The sequence below is a fragment of the Myxocyprinus asiaticus genome, chromosome 23 (genome assembly GCF_019703515.2).
Source record: "Myxocyprinus asiaticus isolate MX2 ecotype Aquarium Trade chromosome 23, UBuf_Myxa_2, whole genome shotgun sequence".
Lineage (NCBI taxonomy): Eukaryota > Metazoa > Chordata > Actinopteri > Cypriniformes > Catostomidae > Myxocyprinus > Myxocyprinus asiaticus.
Window position 1 is genome coordinate 45,222,152 of NC_059366.1, and position 23,031 is coordinate 45,245,182.

At 38.5% G+C, this 23,031-nt stretch overlaps 1 protein-coding gene across 2 annotated transcripts in view; it reads right to left on the reverse strand.

The window, feature by feature from the left end:
- The window catches only part of LOC127414354 (myopalladin-like), a 36,401-nt gene extending 13,637 nt beyond the window's left edge, over nucleotides 1-22,764 (reverse strand). For both annotated transcript variants that reach the window (XM_051652322.1, XM_051652323.1), the window contains exons 1-14: nucleotides 21,602-22,764; nucleotides 18,095-19,066; nucleotides 11,198-11,373; nucleotides 11,050-11,092; nucleotides 10,262-10,646; nucleotides 10,098-10,172; nucleotides 8,214-8,355; nucleotides 8,001-8,024; nucleotides 7,788-7,904; nucleotides 6,821-7,646; nucleotides 5,216-6,715; nucleotides 4,673-4,814; nucleotides 3,479-3,556; nucleotides 1,990-2,211 (exon numbers count right to left, since the gene is read on the reverse strand). In XM_051652322.1, the coding sequence (XP_051508282.1) occupies nucleotides 1,990-2,211; nucleotides 3,479-3,556; nucleotides 4,673-4,814; nucleotides 5,216-6,715; nucleotides 6,821-7,646; nucleotides 7,788-7,904; nucleotides 8,001-8,024; nucleotides 8,214-8,355; nucleotides 10,098-10,172; nucleotides 10,262-10,646; nucleotides 11,050-11,092; nucleotides 11,198-11,373; nucleotides 18,095-19,062 (4,698 nt within the window). In that variant the 5' untranslated portion in view covers nucleotides 19,063-19,066; nucleotides 21,602-22,764. The remainder of the gene's footprint in view (nucleotides 1-1,989; nucleotides 2,212-3,478; nucleotides 3,557-4,672; nucleotides 4,815-5,215; nucleotides 6,716-6,820; nucleotides 7,647-7,787; nucleotides 7,905-8,000; nucleotides 8,025-8,213; nucleotides 8,356-10,097; nucleotides 10,173-10,261; nucleotides 10,647-11,049; nucleotides 11,093-11,197; nucleotides 11,374-18,094; nucleotides 19,067-21,601) is intronic.
- Nucleotides 22,765-23,031: the final 267 nt, after the last annotated feature.

Genomic DNA, 23,031 nt, shown 5'->3' on the forward strand with positions numbered 1-23,031 from the left:
AGGCCAATTTAGTTGCTTAGGAGACCTGGCTGGAGTCGCTCAGCACGCCCTGGATTCAAACTCGTGACTCCAGGTGTGGTAGTCAGCATCTTTACCACTGAGCTACCCTGGTCCACTATTATTAATGTTTGATTAATATTAAGAAAGAAAAAAAATGGTGAGCATGATATGATTTTCTCATACAAGACAGACATTGATTTTTTTCAATGTTCTCTGTAAAGGACATCAGGACCAGTGCCAGAAATTACATTTTCTATTAAGGGGCAGTAATTGCTTCCTGGATTTGAGGGCACACTTTAATAAAAAAAAACTGCATTGTTCTCCATCAGAATATATTACCTCTTACCCATAAAATAAAACAACTCATATTTTACGCCATAATATGAATAACTAGGCAGAGAATAATATATTAAGAACTACATCATATGTTACACATAAAAAAAACAGAGGGAATTATTTACTGTGGAATTTTTTGTTTCCACAATTTGAATTTTGGGGGAATTTTTAAATTTTAAAGTCATTTCAAATCAGATGATTGTGACACGCTCCAAAGAAGTTGAGATAGGGTAATTTAAGACTAATAACAATTTGACGAGTTAAAATATCAAGGCGATGTGAAATAGGTGGTTAAACAGGTGAGGAAATCGTGTCGGTATATAAGGAGCCTCCAAAAACAGCCTAGTCCTTCAAGAGCAAAGATCATTCGAGACTTGTCAACAGATGCTTCAGCAAATAATCCAGCACTTTGAGAACAATGTTCCCCAAAGACATATTGGAAGGATTTTGGGCATTTCACCCTCTACAGTGCACAATATTGTTAAAAGATTCAAGGAATCTGGTCAAATCTCGGTGCATAAAGGGCAAGATGAAAACCACTTCTGAATGCGCATGATCTCTGATCCCTCAGACATCACTGTCTTAAAAAACATCATTAATCTGTAATGGATATCATGAACATGGGCTTGGGATAACTTTAGTAAACCTTTGTTAGTCACACCATTTGCCGCTGCATCCACAGATGCAAGTTAAGACTTTACTATGTAAAGGAGAAGCCATACATCAACACTGTCCAGAAGCGCTGCTGACTTCTCTGGGCTCGGTCTCATCTTAGATGGAAAGTAGAACAGTGAACCGTGTTTTTTTGTTTGATGAGTCCACATTTCAAATAGTTTTTGAAAAATAAAGCCGTCGTGTTCTCTGGGACAAAGAGGAAAAGGACCATCCAAGCTGTTATCAGCGTCAGGTCCAAAAGCCAGTGTCTGTATGGGCCAGGGGTGTGTCAGTGCCCATGACATGGGTAACTCACACATCTGTGAGAACACCATGAATGCAGACAGATATGTACACATTTTGGAGGAGCATATACTGCCATCCAGCACCATCTTTTCCAGAGACGTCCCGGAATTTTCAGCAGGACAACTTCAAACCACATACTGGCGAATAAGCAGAGAGTGCGGGTGATAGATTGGCCTGCCTGCAGTCCTGACCATCTCCAATTGAGAATGTGTGGCACATTATGAAGTGCACAATACGACAACGAAGACCCCACACAATTGTGCAGCTAAAGAACTACATAATGGATGAAAGGGGTAAAATTCCACTTTTTAAACTTAACAAACTTGTGTCTTCAGTGCCCAAATGCTTAATAAGTGTTATTAGAAGAAATAGTGATGTTTCACAGTGGTAAATTCTCGACTGTCTCAACTCTTTTGGAGTGTGTTGCAATCATCTGATTTGAAATTACTGTACATAAAAAAACAAAAAAAACAAGGGTGAATATAATTTACAAATCACTCCTTTTTGTTTTCACTAGCATTTTTTATACTGTCCCACCTTTTTTCGGAATTGGGGTTGTAAAATAGGCTATATATTAAACAAATTGTCATATTTTTCTTATACCCCAAACATTATATTCACGTTAAACAAAGCAAAATTGCAAAAACTTTTTTCCCAGGTCTCAGGAGAGGTTGTCCATTTCTGTATTCTCACCTTAGGTTCTGGAATTCCAACAACTTTACAGGTAAATGTGACAGGAACTCCTTCCCTTGCTCTGAAATGTTTCAGTTTCCTGTCAAATATAGGAGCAATACATTTTCCTGTGGGAATTTCATCATGTTGAACTTCATCATCAGATTCTTCAACTGGAGTTCTTTCTAAGCGAAACTCGATCTCACTCATCAGCCTCTGCTCGAAGCTTGACACCTTGTATTCCTAAAAACATATAATTATTATGAATGATAACAGTAATGAACTGTAACAATATAACCCTGTAATGCATTGTAACAATGTAACACTCTGGTTCTTTGAAGGCATAACCCACAGTAGAATTTTACAGTCTGTCCAATGGTCATATTATGTCTAAAAAATAAAACAAAACAAATACAAACAAACATAAAAAATGAAATTATAAATGACTGATAAATGACAAGGTTGAAGACCAAACTTAGAATTGCCTCAAGCTAAAGTTAGTTATTTCTGCACCCAATTAGAGGCACCAAAAACAATTTATTGCAACGAAGATTGCAATTCCATTTCGTGCCACTAATGGCACAAACTTCACTTATAAAGGACACTAGAGCTCTTTATCCCATATGTAAGTGCATGTGTACTACTTCCCGTCTTTCCTTGTGTTGTTGCAAAAGCGTTGTTTTTTTTTTTACATGAGTACATTGATTGATGCAATTGGTAAAGTCTTATAAAAGCCTAGTTAAACCTTACTATCTAGAATCTAAAAGTAAACTTCTTGAGCTTAAACTTCTTAAGAATTTCTTTACAAATTATTAGTACCTCATGTGGCTTGGCCAGTCAGTCTATCTTGGTATCTGCAGCTCCACTTCAGTTCTGGATGAACTCCAACATCTCTGAATTTAATCACCTCTATTTATAATACACAGCGTCCCTGTTCATTTCTGTCTCTGTCTAGACTCTCAAACTCTTTGCTCATGTTTACTCATGTACACCGTTAGCATTTGCATTTTATTCACATAGAAAACTGAACTGAATTCTGAACAGTCATCTAAAGAAAAACAACACGCAAAACTGTTGATCTTTTCAAGTAATAGTCATTATTAGTTAAAATGCATTAGTGAATTAAGATCATGCATATATATATATATATATATTATGCAATAAAATTCGTAGATTTTGTTTAAAAGTACGCCATCTTTTTTACATTTGTTAAATTAATCTGACCTTAGGTTTAATGTGGTTTGCACAGATGTTTACACAATTAGGAACTGTAAACATCAATACTTCAATAGTAGTTATTAATGTATAATTTTACATGACATAGGAATGTACTGCATCATACTATGAAGAGTTTTATTATCCATGCATTTCAATTAGTGGAGAAAAGCTAAATGCTTTATATTACCTTATAAATATCTCAACAATATCTTGTTTTTTGAAAGCATTTTTATATTATAAAACTAATTTTGATTAAAAAGCACTACTGAGCAAAGCACAAAGTTCCATGTACCTCATGATAGTTAATGACAGTTGCGATGGGAATGTTTGGTCCGAGCTGTCTGCTCACTTCCCCCCCATAAGTCGACTTCTGTGGAGGACAGGAATGAATGACGATGATGTAAACACAGACACAAGTCACACATCCAGACAAATGTGTGATAAACAGTGTGTTACTCTGACATGAACAAGCTAGTGTGTACAGTGTTAATGTGATGTATAATATGGATGCACATTTGACACATGAAATGTATTAGAATATGAAAACGATTGGGGGGACCTCATTAATGTATGCACTAAACATCATCTTGCAGAATAAATACAGATCACATACAGAAATGAAAACAGAATGAAAAAAAAGAAGAAAAAAGCGATAGGAAAAGGTACATAAAAGACCTTTCAGTATGAAATTAATTTATATACAGAATTTTACTTTAGATGTGACCCAAATTATGCATTTTAAAAGACTAACAACAAAATATTTGCATATTTACAAGCTTCAGTAATTATTTATATAAAGAAATAAGTGAATTTCGATGCATGCATGCAAATTTTAATTGCAATGAAATGTCATGTAGAGTACAGCAGTATATGTACATTAACAAAATATTTCAAACTTTGTCAGTTCTCTTAATTTTTGAATCTAAGGTTTTAATGACTTAATGCAAAATTTCATATTTGCGACTCTGTCAAGAAATTATCTTTACTGACGAAATATGGTGCCAAAAGTATCCCAGCAGATCATGGGACATTTTTGACTGTGGTGCAACCCAACCAAGAGAAAGATTCAGCCTTGGTTTTCAAAAATCAAAAATAAGCTTCCACATTACAGATTGTTTTTATAATTATAATTATGTTGAAGAAAGGGCATGAGAGATTTATTTTAGTGTGGAGACTAATTGTATTTACGGGATGATTTCACCTATTTTCCTTTTCTTTTATTTCTTATTAAAAATTAATAATAATAATAATAATAATAATAATGATACTGCAATGTTAATAATATATACTCCATAAGGCAACCCTCGTAATCTTGTTTTTATTTTATATGGCCACACATAAAGTATACTCTACCTAAGTTTTCCAAACCAGGTACCAATAAACCCACAGCAATGGAGCTAGACATATACGAGCGTATAATTATGTGCAAGATTTATTACACATCAGCTTCAGACAAGCCATGTGATATATATGAAGGCTATTATACCTGCTGTCCAAAAAGAAGTGGCTCGTCTTTCATTTGCAGCTTCTTCTCAATATCTTTTAAGAGGGTTTCCCTGCTGTCTCGGATATCGTAATCGGACATGGGTCTGGGAGCTCTTTGATTCTTCTGCAGTATGCCTTGAGGCCTGGACATGAAATAACGCCACAAGGAAAGACGCAAAATGTAATTTAGTTAACTAGGACATTTCCCTAGATATACAGTACTTCTTTCATTGGTCCTGGAACAACATTCCCATTAAACCATACACCCAACCCTAATCATAACCCTAACCTTAAACAAAAATTACTAAAAGGAAAATTCAAATTAAAGAGGGAAATGGTAAATTGATAAGAATGTTGTTCAAGCTCATAATCTCACCCTAAATCTTACCCTTACTCTCACCCTAAAATCTGCTTGGTTGATTGAAATAATGTTCCTGGACCAACAAGTACAGTATGTTGACCTACTAGTGTAAATCACGTTAAGCAAAGTGTGACGATTAAACTATGCTTCATTTTATAATAAAATGCTTTTGGGCTTGCTTACCTGGGAGGGGCACTCTTCGGCAGCCCCATGGCATTGGTTAGAGGAGATGTTGGCAGTGAGGGTAGGACAGAACTCAGGAAGGCAACTGGGTTTTGGATTGGGCTGGGTGTAGAGCTGCTTGAGGTTGGTGAAGATGCTTGCGGTGGTGACTGGGTTCTAAAAGCAAACACTGAGTTCACTAGGCCTGGAGGCGGTGAGGACACATATGCAGGAGGGCTGCTAGGAGATTCCAGAACCCTTGTAGGTAACTTTTTTAGGGACGGGGTGAACTGGTTGACAGGTGACATGAGCTCTCTTGTTGACTTTGGGAATATCTGTGCAGCTAACTCATGGAGCATTGGGACCGGGGACTCGGTTGGAGAAGGACTCCTGATAGTAGATAGAGTCTGGGCAGCAATGAATTCCTTTGGCCTGGTGTAGCTGAAGCTCTGGGTGGAGATTGGAACCTTACTGGGCAGTGGAGGCTGGGTGGTGTTCAGTGGTGATGGAGACACTGAACTCGGGATAGGTGCAGCTGGGTTACTCATCAGATGAGATGAGGAGACATTACTCAGAGATGCATTGGACATTCTTTTAGAATTAGTGTCTTGTATTAACAATGAAGCCACACTGGGATGAGTAATTGGGGTGGTGTTTAACTTGGCTGCTGTGTTGCTAACATTTGTAGAATCAGGTGTAACCAGTGTCTGTGTTTTGGCAACAGTTATATCTATTTCACTAATGGGGACAGAGTTAATCTGCAAGGTAGGTGTCATGTTTATTTGTGATACATGAGTAGAGGGAGTAATTGGGGGCATACTAGTCATATGGTTGGTGTTTGGTTGGGTGGTTGAAGCAATGAGTTGAGGCAAGGGTATGGTAGGTCCTACATGTGGCTGAGGCATGGCCATAGTAGATCTAACATTTGGTTGATGCATAGGGATGTTGGGAGCTGCTATTGGTTGAGTTATTGGGGTGGTAGGCATCACACTTGGCATAGGGGTCACATTCGCTACTGAAGCCACATTGAGTTGGGGCACTGACGAGATTGACCCCATATTCAGAAGATGGGCAGTGGGTGCAGTCGATTTGGTTATTAGGGTAGAGAGAAACACGCTGGATGGAAGAGTATTTAACAAAGTAGCAGGGACCAGATTTTGAGGTATAGGAGGGTTGTTATGTAAGGTTGGGGCTGATGGACTGAGTTGGGGAAAGGGTATGGAATTAGGCAAAACCATGTTCATTTGGGATACAGGTACAGGTTTTAGTATAGGAGCAGGTGCTGCTGGCAGTAAAGGTACATGTCCAGTGATCAGCTGTGGAATTGGATGAGAGTTCATTACAAGAGAAGGCGTTCTGAGTTGTGACACCACTGAATTTGCAGGAGGGTGAAGTGTTGTGACAGACTGTGGCTCAGAAACTGTTCTGTCTAAATGTGGGGACTCCTGGCTTGGGGAGATACTCTCCTGCTGCTGTTCCAAAATCACCTGGTTGTGGAGGATCTGAAGCTGCATTGGATCTCTATGATGAGAGAGGATAAACAAAGATGTTAGATCTAAGTTAGTCGCCCCTAAAATGTAATCTTACTTTTTAGTTGTCTTGCAACCCAATTAAGATGGTACTTACAATTTTGGTTTAGCCAATACTGGTGGCGGTTCTTTGCTGGACAAAATTGATTTATCTTCCTCTTCTTCATCTTCTGGGAGTTTAAAGGTCACACGGAGGCCCACTCGAGAACAGGAGCGGGGCTCATTGTGATCCACTAACACACCCTCAGGTTTAGTCTTCAGGCAAGAGGCTGGGGGATCTGGTAGGGGTTTAGAAGGCGGATTCTCTTGATGGTTACTGGTCTTTACTGGTGGTGGACTAATATCAGAGGTGCTGGGGGTAGGTTTTGACCCAACCTGAATGTTCTGTGATGGTTCAAACCAAGCATCCTTTTCAGAGCACAGAGTGATGGTGGAGGATAATCCATTGGGTGGACTTGGGGTAGCTTCCGTGGAAGCCTTCAAACCAGACCCACCTGAATCAAAGTGTGTTGTCCTAGAGCTGAGAGGCTTGTGGTTTAAGTCAGAGTTCAATGTGTCAAGATGAGAACTGAAGCTGAGGGGGTCTAGATGAGGTAAGCTAGACCTAAAAGTATCTGAGTGATATTTTCCAATGCTCAGAGGGTTTAGACTTGGTAGGCTAGTGGCAAGGTCATGGCGAAGTAAGCTAGAATTTAGGGAGTCGTTCCGAAGCGCTCCAGCATCCAAAGGGTCTGACTGCATAGAGGCAGAGCTCAGTGGGTCAAGGCAAATCACACTTGAGTGAAGCTTGTTGTTTACCAGAGGAACATCTGGCTTACGCTTTGAAGACGTTGTTCTGAGGTCTATTGCCAGAACCTTCTCATGGGAGGACTCCACTGTTAAGGTGCTTGTTGTTTTGGAGTTGATGCTGTTATTATTGTGTCCTATTGATGCACAGAAAATATCAGTATGATTTATAGATGTGGCACAATCATATCTAATGGACTGAAACCTATTGAAATATTATTTTGCAATGTCAGAACTGACCCAGTCAACTTTATGAATTCCACACCTATAACAATTACCTTTCACCCTGAGCACTGCAACACTTGAGACTGTACCATATTTATTGCTTGCTGTGCAAGTAAACATTCCAGAATCCTCTGGAAAGACCTCTGCAATAACCAAAGTGCATATCTCCTCTAAAATTAACAGCAAACAGAAAAATTATAGACCATTAGGTGGTTAGTGTCATGAAATATTTACCTTATGAAGCAGGGGTAATCAAATCTACCTACCCGATTCAGCCAGGGATCTGGGTTCTGAAAAGAAAAAGATTGTCAAGGATTGCAAAAACTACTTATAAATATTTTTATGTAGAGAAATTCAAGGAAGTTTTTCTTGTCACAAATTTCATGTTGAAACCATTTCAGCAGTAAATGTGGACCTTTTAAACATGGATCCAACCATTCACTGTACCTAAATTCTCTGCACACTAGAATCAGACATACTCTTTTGGAGGATCCTGAAGTCTGGAGAATCTTCAATCAGTGTTCCCTCCCTGTACCAGTCTACTTTCGGGGAGGGAATGCCTTTCACTCGACACTCCAACACTACCAGCTGACCCTCGAGTGCCAGGACATCCTGGAGGTTCTACAGCCAAAAAGACAATGGTGCACAATTATCTTCAAAAGGAAATAGTACAAAAACTATATTTAAACATTCTCAGAAGAAAGTGTGAATAGTGCTTGCTACTGCAAAACTCGCCTCCACAATTTTAAGGCTTGAGTATACTTTAGTTTTCCGCGTTGCTAATGGCTCCACGCACAGTATGCATGACGTAAATTTTTTCATCAGCCTGTACGCGTGGACTAACCACGCGCCGGCCAGATTTTCCCGACCCATGGACATGGTCATTATCTGTGCGCATCGTCGGCGCATACGCTGGCCATTGACTACTAAAAGAGTATCACAAAGCAGTTGTAGTACACATGCGTCGAACTTGTTCATCTGCACTCAGGATCAATGGCGTTTCCTCAGGAACGCAACGCTGTCGACCGGGCGCAGTCCGATCCAGAATGCGGTCCACTGAACTATACCAGGCCTTTAGAGAGTTATGGGTGGTCATCAGGGCATTGCTATGTGGTTGTTAGGGTATTCTGGGTGGTTGCTTACTGGCAGTTACTAGGGTGTGTATTTTCAGCGCAATGAAAGCAATTAATAGTGTTCTGGATTGTTTAGAGGGCATTGGTTGGTGGTTTCTGGGGTATTCTAGGAGGTTGCCAGGACACTGTAATGCAGTCGCTGAGGTGTTTGGAGTGGTTTTTAGCAGACTGCTTTGCAGTTGCTAGGGTGTTCTGGATGGTTGCTAGGGCATTGCTTAGTGGTTGCTAGGGTGTTCTGGGAGGTTGCCAGGACACTGTAATACAGCTGCTAAGGTGTTCTAAGTGTTGTTTAGCACATTGCTTTTACATTAACAGGGTGTTCTGGGTCATTTCTAGGGCATTGCTTGGTGGTTGCTAGGGTATTTTGGATGGTTGCCAGGACATTATAAAAGCTGTTGCTAAAGCCCAAAGTATACTTTGATTTTGACACGAATGCTCAGCATCGAATGCGAGTGTGTCAAAGTATACTCCATATGACTGTGCGCGCATACACAGGCGGTTGGCACATTCGCGCTGTGACTGTACCAGACACCGGACTATTTCTCTTCAGGAGCTTAGACCCATAAAGATGTCTTTATAGTCCTTCAAACTTGTGTTATACAAATACAGGTATCTCCTGACCTCCTCACACATGAGTTCTTGACGTGCACATCCACTGTTGATATTTATACCTTCGTCTCCTGTTGTTTACCAGCTAGTACATCTCCTCGTAGCACATCATTGTGACAACAACATCTCAAATGTGAATATTTCCACATTTTGGACCCACTAATTAGTGCAAATAATTCCTGGCGCATGTGCATTCAGCGTGTTCAAAGTGCTCGAGCACTCTGCTGATGATGAGAATTGTATCACGCTTCCTGTACGCGTCTGACTGAAGTATACTTTGGGCTTAAGCTGTTCTGAATGTTGTTAGTGCATTGCCCGGTGGTTTCTAGATTGGTCCACCCCCAAAAGAGCTAATTTCAATGTTAACCTACATATTTTATGATATATTAAAAACAATGTAATTATATACTATATAGTAAGGTTTTGACTCCATGGTTTTGGGTAGGCATTCAAGCAAAGTCCAAAAGTACAAGCCTGTTCAAACTGATACAATGCATATGTTTTTCAAGGATTTATTAATATTCAATTTCCCTTTTCCCAGTTACAATCTTTATACTTTTGCACATAACCACTAATTTTGAAAACTGACACTCATGAGTTTAAAAACTGAGCATGCTCTACCTTAGTAAAAACAGGAGCTGCCATTATGGGCCTTACATCGAAGTCTTGAAGATAACTACTGCTGCCATTTTGATTCTGAGAAGAAAAACACATGAAACGTAAGAAAAAAACTCACATCCATTAGTGGGATTCATCAAAATGGTGGATTGGTGTCTTGTTCTTACCTCAGTAATGCTCTGTTGAGATGTTGACAGTATATTAGAGATACTTTGAGTTGATGGAGGTGAGGGTGGAGATACGGTCAATGGTGTAGTGGGTGGGGTGGGCTGAGATATTGGTGTTGGTTGCACTAGAACAGGTATGGTTGGTTCTAGTTCAGGAATTTCAGAGCTGACGACCTGAGAACCCAAAAGTTCTAGATCTTCTTGTGTAGAAGGTGGGTCAAAAGTCAGCTGGGTAGGTGGTGCAGCTTCAGAGACTGCTAAAGGTGCTGTCTGGTCAGGGTAGGAGGATGGTACAGTTGGTGTGGAGTCTTCAACTGACGTGTTAGGTGCTACTGAGACTGCTGAAGTAGCTGGGGGCTTGGGTAGAGAAGATCTTTTCTGAAGTCTGAAACAAAAACATGATTGTTTTTGTAGCTGACTGATGTGAACTGCATGCTGTAGTATTAATTTGGACACTAAAAATTGGTTTTGATTAGTTATAAGAGTGATAAATCTGCCAATATTTGGCCATTTGAGATGATTGGATTATAATCTCAATTAAGAAGGAAGTGGAAAAAATTACTTGTGTGTGTTCATGTCATTTTTAAAGGTTAAAAGTGTAATTCCGGAATTGCAAAATGAATGACTTACTTTCAACGGTAAAACCAATAACGAATAGCTTACTTATATTTGACTCTGGAAATTAAACTGGGACACAAGAAATAAATTTACATATAAAAAAATTACACACTTCACATTTAAATTGAATTCTTATCACATGATCTAATGCTGGAAATATTCAGACTCACTCTGCTTGAAGATGTTCCCCATCGGAATCCGATGAAGAGGCACCTATTAGAAACAATTTGACCTTGATTGTAGCTGTTTTTCACTATCAGCTGTGACCATTCAGTCATTTGTTTAACATTAAATTCTGTCATTAATTATTTTACTCACCCTCAATATAGATTTCTGCGGACGTGGAGTCTGTGCCGTAAAAGTTGGAGGCAAAGCACGAATATCTGCCCGTGTCTTCTTCAAACGCCTCGGCAATGATCAGAGAATGCCGCTCCCCGTTACTGATAATCTGAATATCAGGACTGTTTTCAAGCTCTTTAGCCTCACAAAACCACCTGAAATACACCACAATGAACACAATTACTCCAACAACTAGAACTTTTTTTTTATTTTCTCCCCAATTTGGAATGCCCAATTCCCAATGCGCTCTAAATCCTCGTGGTGGCGTAGTGACTCACCTCAATCTGGGTGGCGGAGGACGAATCTCAGTTACCTCCGTGTCTGAGACCGTCAATCCATGCATCTTATCACGTGGCTTGTTGAGCGCGTTACCGCAGAGATGTAGTGCGTGTGGAGGCTTCACGCTATTCTCCGCGGGATCCACGCACAACTCACCACGCGCTCCACAGAGAGCGAGAACCACATTATAGCGACCACGAGGAGGTTACCCCATGTGACTCTACCCTCCCTAGCAACCAGGCCAATTTGGTTGCTTAGGAGACCAGGATGGAGTCACTCAGCACGCCCTGGATTCGAACTCATGACTCCAGGGGTGGTAGTCAGCATCAGTACTCGCTGAGCTACCCAGGCCCCCAACTAGATCTTTAAACACTGCACAGGAACACAGTTACAATTACAGACAAATAACAAAATAAATGTACTGAAGTGAAGTAAACCCAGTAAAATCAAAATGTTTGTCTCTCTGGCTATCTATATTCTGCTAAAAATACTAATGTTAGTGTACTTTGATGAAGTTGATGAACCACATTTAAAAATTACATTGAGTCTTTCTCTTCTGGAAAAAATAACTAAAAATATGAATGACTCCTCTTGTACTAAGGGTTGCATTTACGTCCCAAATGAGGTCCCGTGCACGAACCCTGCATGCACGCATAGGCGTGAAATTTTCTAAACGCTATAGGCTATAAAATGACTATAAAAATGGATGAGCCCTTCAATATGTCCCGCCCCCAACTTCCTGTTTCAAATAGGAAAAACGTCAACACAGGAAAGAAAACTTCGCTCGTCAAGCCATTTCATGGGATTTTTAATCAAAATCTAAAATAAGCATCTGTCTGAACACGTGGAAATATCAGAAGCAGTTAATAAATAGATCACACACCGTTAAAACAATAATAAACAGATTATGCATAACACCATTTTGTAAAAAAAAACCAAGCCTAGCTCATGCATTATCAACACAAAAATGCATCAGTTGTGTTTATATTTACCACATCAATTTAATATTTTATAATAGTGCTGGTAAAATTAGTAATTAAGGATTTTATTTATAAAAACTTGGTATTTACAGACCACATTTTTAATATTCACGTATAATAATAATAATTATAATAATAATTCCCTCTTTTATTCGTCCTGTAGGACAGAAAAGTGTTAATAAAAATATTGCAAAACAATGGCAAACCCCCATCATTTAACTCTATGGTTTTACTTCATTGTGTTCCACCTTTTCTCATCTACAAAACTTAAAACTACTAAATATTCATATGAGCAAATGACAAGATGTTCGAACACAAAAAGTACAGAAAATGCACGCACATCCAATAAAAAAAAAAAAAAAAAAAAAAATCTTAATTCATGAGAATGATTTAAAATGAAGAATGTTGAATATAAGGAATATTTGGACAGATTCAGAAATAAGCACATACTGCAAGACAGACACAAATCACCTAAACTATTCCTCTTTGACAAGCACATCAGTAGAGTGAGGTCAACACTGCAACACAAGACAAATGCAAAACGCCATGTATAAAAACAGATCTGAGAACACAGCAATAAATCAATGTGTTAAAATAATATACTTGGATCCACAAATATAACTTAACCCTCAGCTTTGCACAGCCTTACCTAATAACACTATTTGGCAGCTATCTTCGCTTGAACGCATTCTTCGAAAGTTTCTGATAAGGTTATTAAACAAAATATCATCCTTCGATTTTTAAGTGGTTCTGCAGCAATGAGTTCATTTGTGCAGAACAGGCGAAACATGGCTGAAATGTATTGGGCTGGACCCATGAGCCAGTGAGGGTCGTTTGTAATGAGTAAGACTCTACTTTGAAAATGTAGTAGGTGGGGGAGACATCCAGGGCGATGAGCTGCACCTGTTCCGTCTATTTTCCCTCCAGCACAGGAACCCCCATTAAAGCTGGACGGGTCACAGACAAAAAAAAGACAACATCTCCTGCCTGAAGTCCACATGCACACAGAGCTAAACATAGCACACTTTCATACAACAACATTCACCAGCACAACAACCTAAATTCCATCTATTTAGCAGAGAGTTACCTCTGTCAGAAAAACATATTCCATTCTACATATTACAACAACTTATATACAGTGAGGTCTAATAGTCGGAGACCGCAATTGCTTTCCTTTTAAACCTGAAATGAAGTTGTGAAGAATGTTTACATATTTTTGCTGAAAAACAAGACAAAAATACCAATTAAGAAAATGATTTTTAGCAGTCAATTTTTTAATGAATCTTTTCATTCAATTGTTCTTCAGATACAATTAATTGTAATAAAAAATGTTTTATTAGAACCTATGAGGAAATAAAATTGTATCCATTCACACAAGGGACTATTATTTTTTAGATATTTATAATCCCATGTTTTAAATAATGCGCATGTGTCTCTGTCTCTTACTTGAGCCATATTACACACCTAACAACATATTTATAATAAAAAAAATATATAAATAATATTTATCTAATTAATTATATATGATATAAAAATTATTATATATTATAAATTAATAACTATATTAACATAATAAAAACAATTCTTCTTTTAATTGAATAATAATAATAATAATAATAATTTCCAGAAGACATTTTCATATAGTAGAGGGATGATCTAATGATTCTGACATCACAGTGTCTGTGCCAGCTGACTATGTGCAACACGCACCTCAGCGCAGCTGTCCAAACACGTCACCTGTCAAACATAAACACTCACATACCCGCTCAAAAAAGCATGGGCTTCCTTGACCTGTCAGTGTGGGAAGTTTACTCTGAGTAATGTTACACAATAATTTACGCAAAATGTACTGCTTGATCAAATTAGCCTTATATAATTCACTACAAGAGGCTAATAGGCGTCTAAATGCCTTTAACTTCCTGAGACCCCCACGTGACTGCTGTGTGCCTTTCCTATTTCCATTTTTAATTTGTAACTTGTAGCACCTAATAAACAAGCAAAATAATAATAATAATAATAATTTTAGAGCAAATAGTTTTCCTAAAAATGTATGTTTATGTTAAAATACAATTTTGCATTATAAATTCTGAATCTATGTACTGATTATCATTGTCTCATGTCTGTCAAACATGTTGAGTGATCCAAACATCATCTGCAGCCTGAAACTGAACTTTTGATCAGATTTTAGGAGTGAATGCACTTAACTGCATAGAGAGATATAGGATGCTCCCTTGCTCCCTATTTAGTGAATGACTTAACCTCCAGTGTGCTGTCTGTCTGCACTGGTCTCAGAACAGTTTGAAATGCACCTTATTTTCATCCTAACTCCATATAAAGCCTCTGAAAGACACATTTTTCAGTTTTTGAATACGTCCATTTATTCTCAATGTGATAATGCACAGTGAATGTAGGATTTTTATGGAAAATTAGTCCTATTGTCCACGTACGTGGACATTGTGTTAAACAGCGTGCCGTTTCGCCATAAATTGATGCAGTTTTTAAATGGCATATCGGATGAAACTAAAGACTCTACTCTTTAACTCAAACAGGTTTTAATGTAACTTAAGCTGGTTTCTTACCAGATGTAGTTTTGTTGCAGTTTCTCCAAAAGACAAACTTGGCACCATATTGTTTTGTCACATGACTTGGTGCACTGAAAGTTTAACCCTCACAAACTAGAGTCTCCTTAACTGAGATCAGTTGTGTTTGAAAAAAGTTAATTAAGCATAGCCTATAGCGAAGCCAAAACGTAATGTCCACACATGTGGACATGGGGTCTCACAAGGTTAAATACCTCATGAAATAATTCCCAATAATAAAGGGAGTTTTGTAGCTTTAAGACCAAGTGTATTAACTTTATATGCTAGTGTACTCCTGAACATTGACAAAATTCACTTTTAGGTAGATATACACATTTAAAATGTACAGTCTTTCATATATACCAATGCAATCTGTTTTGTGTTTTCCTGTTACGTATGTTTCAGATTCAGTCACTGTGCTGGGGGGAGGCGGGGTTGGGATGGGTTGGTATTAGCAAACTTTATTTGAATGGCTGTATGTAATATATTTACTGTACTAAAGCATAACATTTTCATAATATGTTTTCAGAGATTTAGGAAACATGCTAAGCTGAAGTACTGGCTTCTCCGGTAACAATGCTACAGCCAGTATATTCTACTTTGAAATGTACGTTCCAGGCCGGAATTTCTGTTTGTGTATTGGCCTGTGTGATCCCACCCATTGCCCGTTTCCCAATAGTATTTTGATACCATTGGTTGCCACATTTGAAACAAATTAGCAGGCAAACACAGGCCATGGAAGCCAGCAATACATCTAGCTAACATTAACAGAGTTATAAAAATTAGCAATCAATAAAAACATTGCAAAAGTATACATTAGCTGATCAACTTAGTGTAAGGCTCGTCGCTTGCCATTGTCAGTTTGCTCGTTCCTGTTGCGTGTCCTCAGCCTGGCAAACCGCGTGAGCTTCGAGTCTGGAGAGGAGGGGCAGGGGTGACGCCTCTCTCCAATATTTAGAAATTGGACTGCAGTACCCATTTTAAATGCTTGATGTCAATGTTACATATTGCTCCTTTAAATTATACTTGCAGCACAAACCAAAAAAGTACCATAACATAGCATGGTCCTACCATGGATTTGATCATAGAAGTACCCATCTAATTTTACAAACCACAGTACCAACTTAATATCTTGTTTACTCTTATACACTTTGGCTAACTGCTTTCTGTACTTAAGATGTAAATGTGAATCGCCTACATTCTCATAGCGTCACATTTCAAATGTGGTAAAATTAGAATGGCTTAGCTCAGACTGAGTGATATACGCTCAGCTTTCACAAGACATCTTTGTGCCAATAGCTAATGAAGGATAAACTAGATTTTTATGCATGATAAACTACACGCCTGCCATTGACTGCATAAAGAATATCAAAAGGCAGTTGATGTGCACATGCGTTGAACACGTCCACATGGGCTCGTGGTCAAAAAGAGTATATTTTGAAGGATTAGTGCTGGAAAGTGCACGAGATGAAATGGCAAATGGAAAAACTAAGTATACCCTTGCCTTCAGTCTGTTATTTTTTTTCTGTCCGTTTTATCGTCCGTCAGGCAAAACTCATAATGGGATTTTAACATGACTCGGGTCAGCGTTGCCGAATACTTTGAAGTCTACTGAGTGAAGCATCAGTGTTACCCCCGGCGTTGTAACACAGTGCTCAAAGTTCAAATAATTTCAACTTTGACCCCATTGCCGCTAACCTTTCGAAGTGTTGGCCAATGATTACCAGACAATTTGCATATACACATTGCATTGCAAAGTCAGTCTTTGCCATGGCAGGTCCAGCAAAGTGATTTTTACACATGTTTTTACCTTGCTAATGATGTCTTTGGTGTACAAAACAACAAGAAATGTTTTTAAAAACAGTCAAAATTTATGAAGAGATATTGAATGTTTCATAATTTCTTTTTATTAAATATTTACCGTATTTTTTCTGAGCATCCAGACACCCAGAGAATTTAAATTCACAAAAAACATCCTTAACGTATACAAGCCCTCTTATTATTTCCTTCAACCAAAGCAAGTGCCAAGACTGTTTTCTCTCTTCTACATCCTGAGCACATCTCCCATTTTCTCGCCTAGCAAACTTATAAAATCGCCCCTCCTTGATGCTTTCCGCAATGCTTCTCACATGGAGGGCAAAGTGGCACTTAACGCTGGCATTGAGAAGAGTGCTGACACCCTGATGTGAGTCATGTGGAAGCTGCTTAACCTCCTAAGACCCCCGCGTGACTGCTGTGTGCATTTTCCATTCCACTTTTTGATTTGTAACTAGTAGCACCTAATAAACAAGCATTATATATATTTTTTTAATTTCTAAAGCACGTAGTTTTCCTAAAAATTTATGTCCACATATGTGGACAGTGGGGCTAAGTCGTGAACGAAACTAGAGACACTACTCTTTACAACCAAACAGGTTTCAATAAAAAAAAAAATGTAAAGATGCACTTTTGTTGGTGTTGTGCCCGTAGTAGCGCTTCACGGAAATCCACGTCATGCTGTTGTGTCACATGACACGGTGCACCAGAAGTTGAACCCTTAAATGACAGTGTAGAGTCTTGTGAACAGTACTGAGTTGGTTTTAATTCATTTAAATTATGCATTGCGTATAGCAAAGCCAAAATATAACGTCCACACATGTGGACTCTGGGTCGCACGGGGTTAAGTCTGTTCGCTTAGAAAAGTTATAGCACACTTCTCAACAAGCCGAACAATCTGAGGTATCATTGTATGATACTAACAGTGTGGGATGAGTTCAGCACCAAAATGTAATTCTTTCAGTTAGAGGTTTGTTCAAATCCCTGATCCTAAACCTAACCTCTAACCCTAACCCTTACACAAAGTCTGAGACAAGACCAGTACTTGATCTTTAGGGTGGGTAAGTGGTTGTCTCTTCATCAGCTCAGGAGGGGTGTGTCAGAAGCTTCTGGGGGGCACAAGGAAAATCCCCCCCTCCATAGCCCCCCTTAGCCCCCCCTTATACCCAGCCATAGTTTGAGCATTTGTAATAGTGATGATGCCAAAGCAAGCTCAAACTTACCGAACTTCAGGTGTGGGAATTCCTCTGACAATGCAATCCAACTGGACTTTACTTCCTTCCGGAACCTCCCTGCTTTTGAGTTTTTGTATAAAGCACGGAGGTTCACAAATGGGTTCCTCCAATTTCTCCGGCTCTATATGAACTGGGGCCTCACACTCTATTTCACACTGGGGCTCTGCTTCCTGTGGCCCCTCTGTGTTAGAAGGCTCCTCTATGAATCGATTGTTCTGTTTTTGAAACTCTGTCGGCTCCTCCAACTGTTGAAACTCTGTTGGCTCCTCCATCTGTTGGCTAATGAGAATAGACCTTTCTCTATCTTCTGTATTAATGGTGTATGGGGTGCCATCAAGTTGGCCTTTGTTCTGGCATCTGCTCCGATGGGCTTTACACGTACGAGGCCGAATTCGCTTGGAACTGTTTGCCTTGAAGAGCGAAGAAAGCTCCTCGATGAAGTCAGCTGCTTTGTTGAGGAACTCCTTCTTGGATTGGGTCTCCATGCCATATGGAGTGTTTCTCAAAGGTCTTTTGAAGTCTGGTGGAGGTTCTTTGGGAGTTCTTATGTTCCTAAATGTGTTGTCTTGGATGGAAGGCTGGATTGATGGTCTTTCCGACACGATCTCAGTCTCAGGAGTAGGTTTGTTGGAAGGAACATTGTAATGGCTAACTTGTGGGTGTCCATTGGGTCTCTCCTCACATTCTCTAGGGTCATCACTGATGGCTTTGCATGCCAGATCAACGCTCTTGTCCAGTTCTTCTTGGCTCAGAAAGGCAGATAGATCTGGGAACTGAGGTTCAACTTTCCCACCAGAATCATCAGCTTTCTCTTTGAGAGTCCCGTACACTAGACGTCGCGGCGAGTCAATGCAGCTGGACTCACTGTGTCTGTGATGAGCTCTTGCTTCGGCCAAGTAACTCTCCCGTAAAAGCTGTGATAATGAGGTGGGCTGATCCATGTTGTTCTCCTGCATGATGCTAGAAACATAATGAGAAATTTTAATAACATAAACAACTATAATGAGAATTGCACTCTTTGTATAACAAAAATGAAATGACATTAGCCTAATGACCTACCAAATGACTGTAAATGATTGCAGGCTAAACCTCTATAGCAGTGAATGGGAGGCCAGATTTGCTTACCCATTTGCTCCAACAGCAAAAGAAAAAATCCACTATTTTTTTAAAATATTTTTAAGAAAAGTAAAAAATATATATAAAAACGTTTGCAAAATGTATGCTTGTAAATAAGGTGGAAATGCATCATCACAAAGGGTCTATTACATTTAAATATGCTTAACTTTGCTGAGTATAAAACTGATTAAATTAATGCCGAAACAAATGTAGTTGCTTTGCCATTTACCAAAATGAATTAGTTTTGTTTAGTTAGTTTTAAAAGTTAATACTCCTAATGTACAGATTTTGCTCTTATGGAAAGAAATTGGTACTTTTATTCACCAAAGTGGCATTCAACTGATCACAATGTATAGTCAGGACATTAATAACGTGAACAATTACTATTACAATTTCACTTAAACTACTTCAAAGAGTTCTCATCAAAAAATCCTCCATGTGCAGCAATGACAGCTTTGAAGATCCTTGTTATTCTAGCTGTCAGTTTGTCCAGATACTCAGGTGACATTTCACCCCACACTTCCTGTAGCACTTGCCATAGATGTGTCTGTCTTGTCGGGCACTTCTCACACACCTTACAGTCTAGCTGATCCCACAAAAGCTCAATGGGGTTAAGATCCAGAACACTCTTTTCCAATTATCTGTTGTCCAATGTCTGTGTTTCTTTGCCCACTCTAACCTTTTCTTTTTGTTTTTCTGTTTCAAAAGTGGCTTTTTCTTTGCAATTCTTCCCATAAGGCCTGCACCCCTGAGTCTTCTCTTTACTGTTGTACATGAAACTGGTGTTGAGCGGGTAGAATTCAATGAAGCTGTCAGCTGAGGACATGTGAGGCGTCTATTTCTCAAACTAGGGACTCTGATGTACTTCTCCTCTTGTTTAGTTGTACATCTGGTCTTCCACATCTCTTTCTGTCCTTGTTAGAGCCAGTTGTTCTTTGTCTTTGAAGATTGTAATGTACACCTTTGTATGAAATCTTCAAGCATTGTATAGCCTTCATTCCTCAAAACAATGATTGACTGATGAGTTTCTAGAGAAAGCTGTTTCTTTTTGGCCATTTTTGACCTAATATTGACCTTAAGACATGCCAGTCTATTGCATACTGTGGCAACTCAAAAACAAACACAAAGACAATGTTAAGCTTCATTTAATGAACCAAATATCTTTCAGCTGTGTTTGATATAATGGCAAGTGATTTTCTAGTACCAAATGAGCAATTTATCATGATTACTCAAGGATAAGGTGTTGGAGTGATGGCTGCTGTCTAGATTTGATCAAAAATGACTTTTTTCAAATAGTGATGGTGCTGTTTTTTACATCAGTAATGTCCTGACTATACATTGTGATCAGTTGAATGCCACTTTGGTGAATTAAAGTACCAATTTCCTTCCGAAACAGCAAAATCTGTACATTATTCCAAACTTTTGGCTGCCAGTGTGCGTGTGTATATATATATATATATATATATATATATATATATATATATATATTTACTTATTTATTTTTTTGGGAGTGAACACTCACAAAAGGCGATTGCTACCTGATTAATTATTTTACAGCTGAGCCTAACTAGAAACAATTACTCTGACTAAAGAAATTCTATAATTATTCATTATTTTATTCATTTCCATAGCTTTCTCAGAAATCACAACTGTACAATTCCCCGATACTTTTAGCTTTTCCATAACCGTTGGAAGTTGGAAACCAGCATAAAACTTATTCCTTAAAACTTTAATATTTCAAGAGAATAAAATATATTTAAATAAACCTATTTTAAGCAGTTTGTTCAGATTTTTTTAAACAGGATTTTGTGCCACAATAAAAACAACTGTTCTTTAAACATTAAGTTTTAGTCTTTTAATATGCCCTACACAATACAACATTTGAATCTATATTTCTAATAAAGTTTAAGAAAGGCCTTCAAAATCTGCACCCTGTTGTTATTAAATCCAGAAAGAAGATACGCCTGCAGATGCTTCTGACACTCAAATCACAGCAATTAACAGAAACAGTGATGCCCTTCCAGACCTGTACAGACAGCTGTAGTGTGCATTAATCCTGCTCAAACACAGTCCAAATGCCCCGTCATAGCTAATTATAGTACAGGCTCACTTCACACAAACAAAGTAAAAATCCAAACATCACCAAACATAAAAAGTCAATGCATGATTTAGTGTACATAATTTATTAAAGTCAACTCCAGAACCATTATGATGTGCTAATGTAAAATAGGAACAGACAATGTCTAAACAAACGTCTACTGCTTTGAGCTAGATACATGCAACTGTTGACGTTTGACTACTATGAAGTCAAGCGTCTAAATGTGTCTTTTTAAAATTCACTTTTCACAGTTAAGGCATGCAGTGTATGCAATGCTTTACCTTCAGTGTGAATGCTCTTCTTCAATGTGTGCAGATCTGCACCTGCATGAAAATAACTTAAATTCCAGCTCTGTGGCTGTTCTCTTCACAGGGCAGCTGCCAAAGCGTTTTCTTTGTCTTGTGCAAAGTTAACCTTAGAGTTTACAGCAGCAAGCACACAGCAACACAGAGCTGGGGCGACCTTTCACCAGTTCCGACAGTAACATTTGTCAGCGTGCTGGTGGCAGGTTATTTGGAGGGACGTGAAGGGGTTTGGAGTGTGTGCCAAGGAATGATTCCTCCTCATTGGTCAGTGAGTTTGCTGTCAAGAAGGGGTGACACCTTTGTAAAGCACCTATAACATTCAGGAGAACCCTGGTAGAGAATCATAACAGGAGGAGATTGACCGATATATCGGTTTTGCAGATAAATCAGTACAGATATCATCAATAAACTGCATCTGTGATCTTATTCATCTGTACTTTCAGCCTGAACTCATGACCATTACATGAACGTGGCAGCATTTTTGCAAAACTAAATTACGTGCTTCATTACACATTTGGCTGCAGTTTCCCAGTGAAATATCCAGCAGGGGGCGCCAAAAGTGAGTGAAATGGTGTCGTAATCAGGCAAGGTTTTTAGGTTTAGATCTTGTGTTGCCTCTATGACACTTTCGTCTCATGTGCCAGCATGCAGGTTTGGCTGGGCTTGAACCGCGGTCTTCCGAGTGCAAAGTCCAACACTCTATCAAGTGAGCTACCGCGCACGCTAATCACATTTTAATAAGTGTGTAAATGTAGGAAACCGCGACGAAACGTAGAACATGGCATGTAAGTTAGTTTGCAGTTTTAGCTTTCAATAAATTGCTTTTAATCGGTTATCGGCCTTTTCTACCACCTTAATTATCGTATCAGCAAAATATCAATAAAAAGTAAATAAATAAAAAATCCAATATCGGTTGACCTTATAGGTATTAATTGGAAACAATGGGGGGAAAAAGGAGATTATTAAGATTATGCAAACTTTCTTACCAGCAAAAAAGATGCTTTTGAACATTACAGTTATACATTTTAATAAGAGTGTCTCATGAAAACTGTCAAGAACTGTCAGACATTGAGGTAAATTTGCTTAATTGTCAAGAAAATAATGTCAAATTGTAATGTGCATCACACTGTATATTTTGGGGTTCAATCTGACCTGGACATTTTTTTAGTGACATTCACCCGTATAGTGCAGATAAACGAGAAACATTCATTTTTCTCAAAATTATAATCAAAAAGCAGAAAGTTCGATAAAATAACGAGAAGTAAGATCATATGCTTGGTGGTAACTGTTTATTTTTAGTTCAAGTTTTCTGTTTGGCGTTGTTCTCATTTAATACATCATGTTTTATAATGAGGTTTTAAAGAACATACCTTGAAAAATAATTAACATATCGAACTAAATTTAAA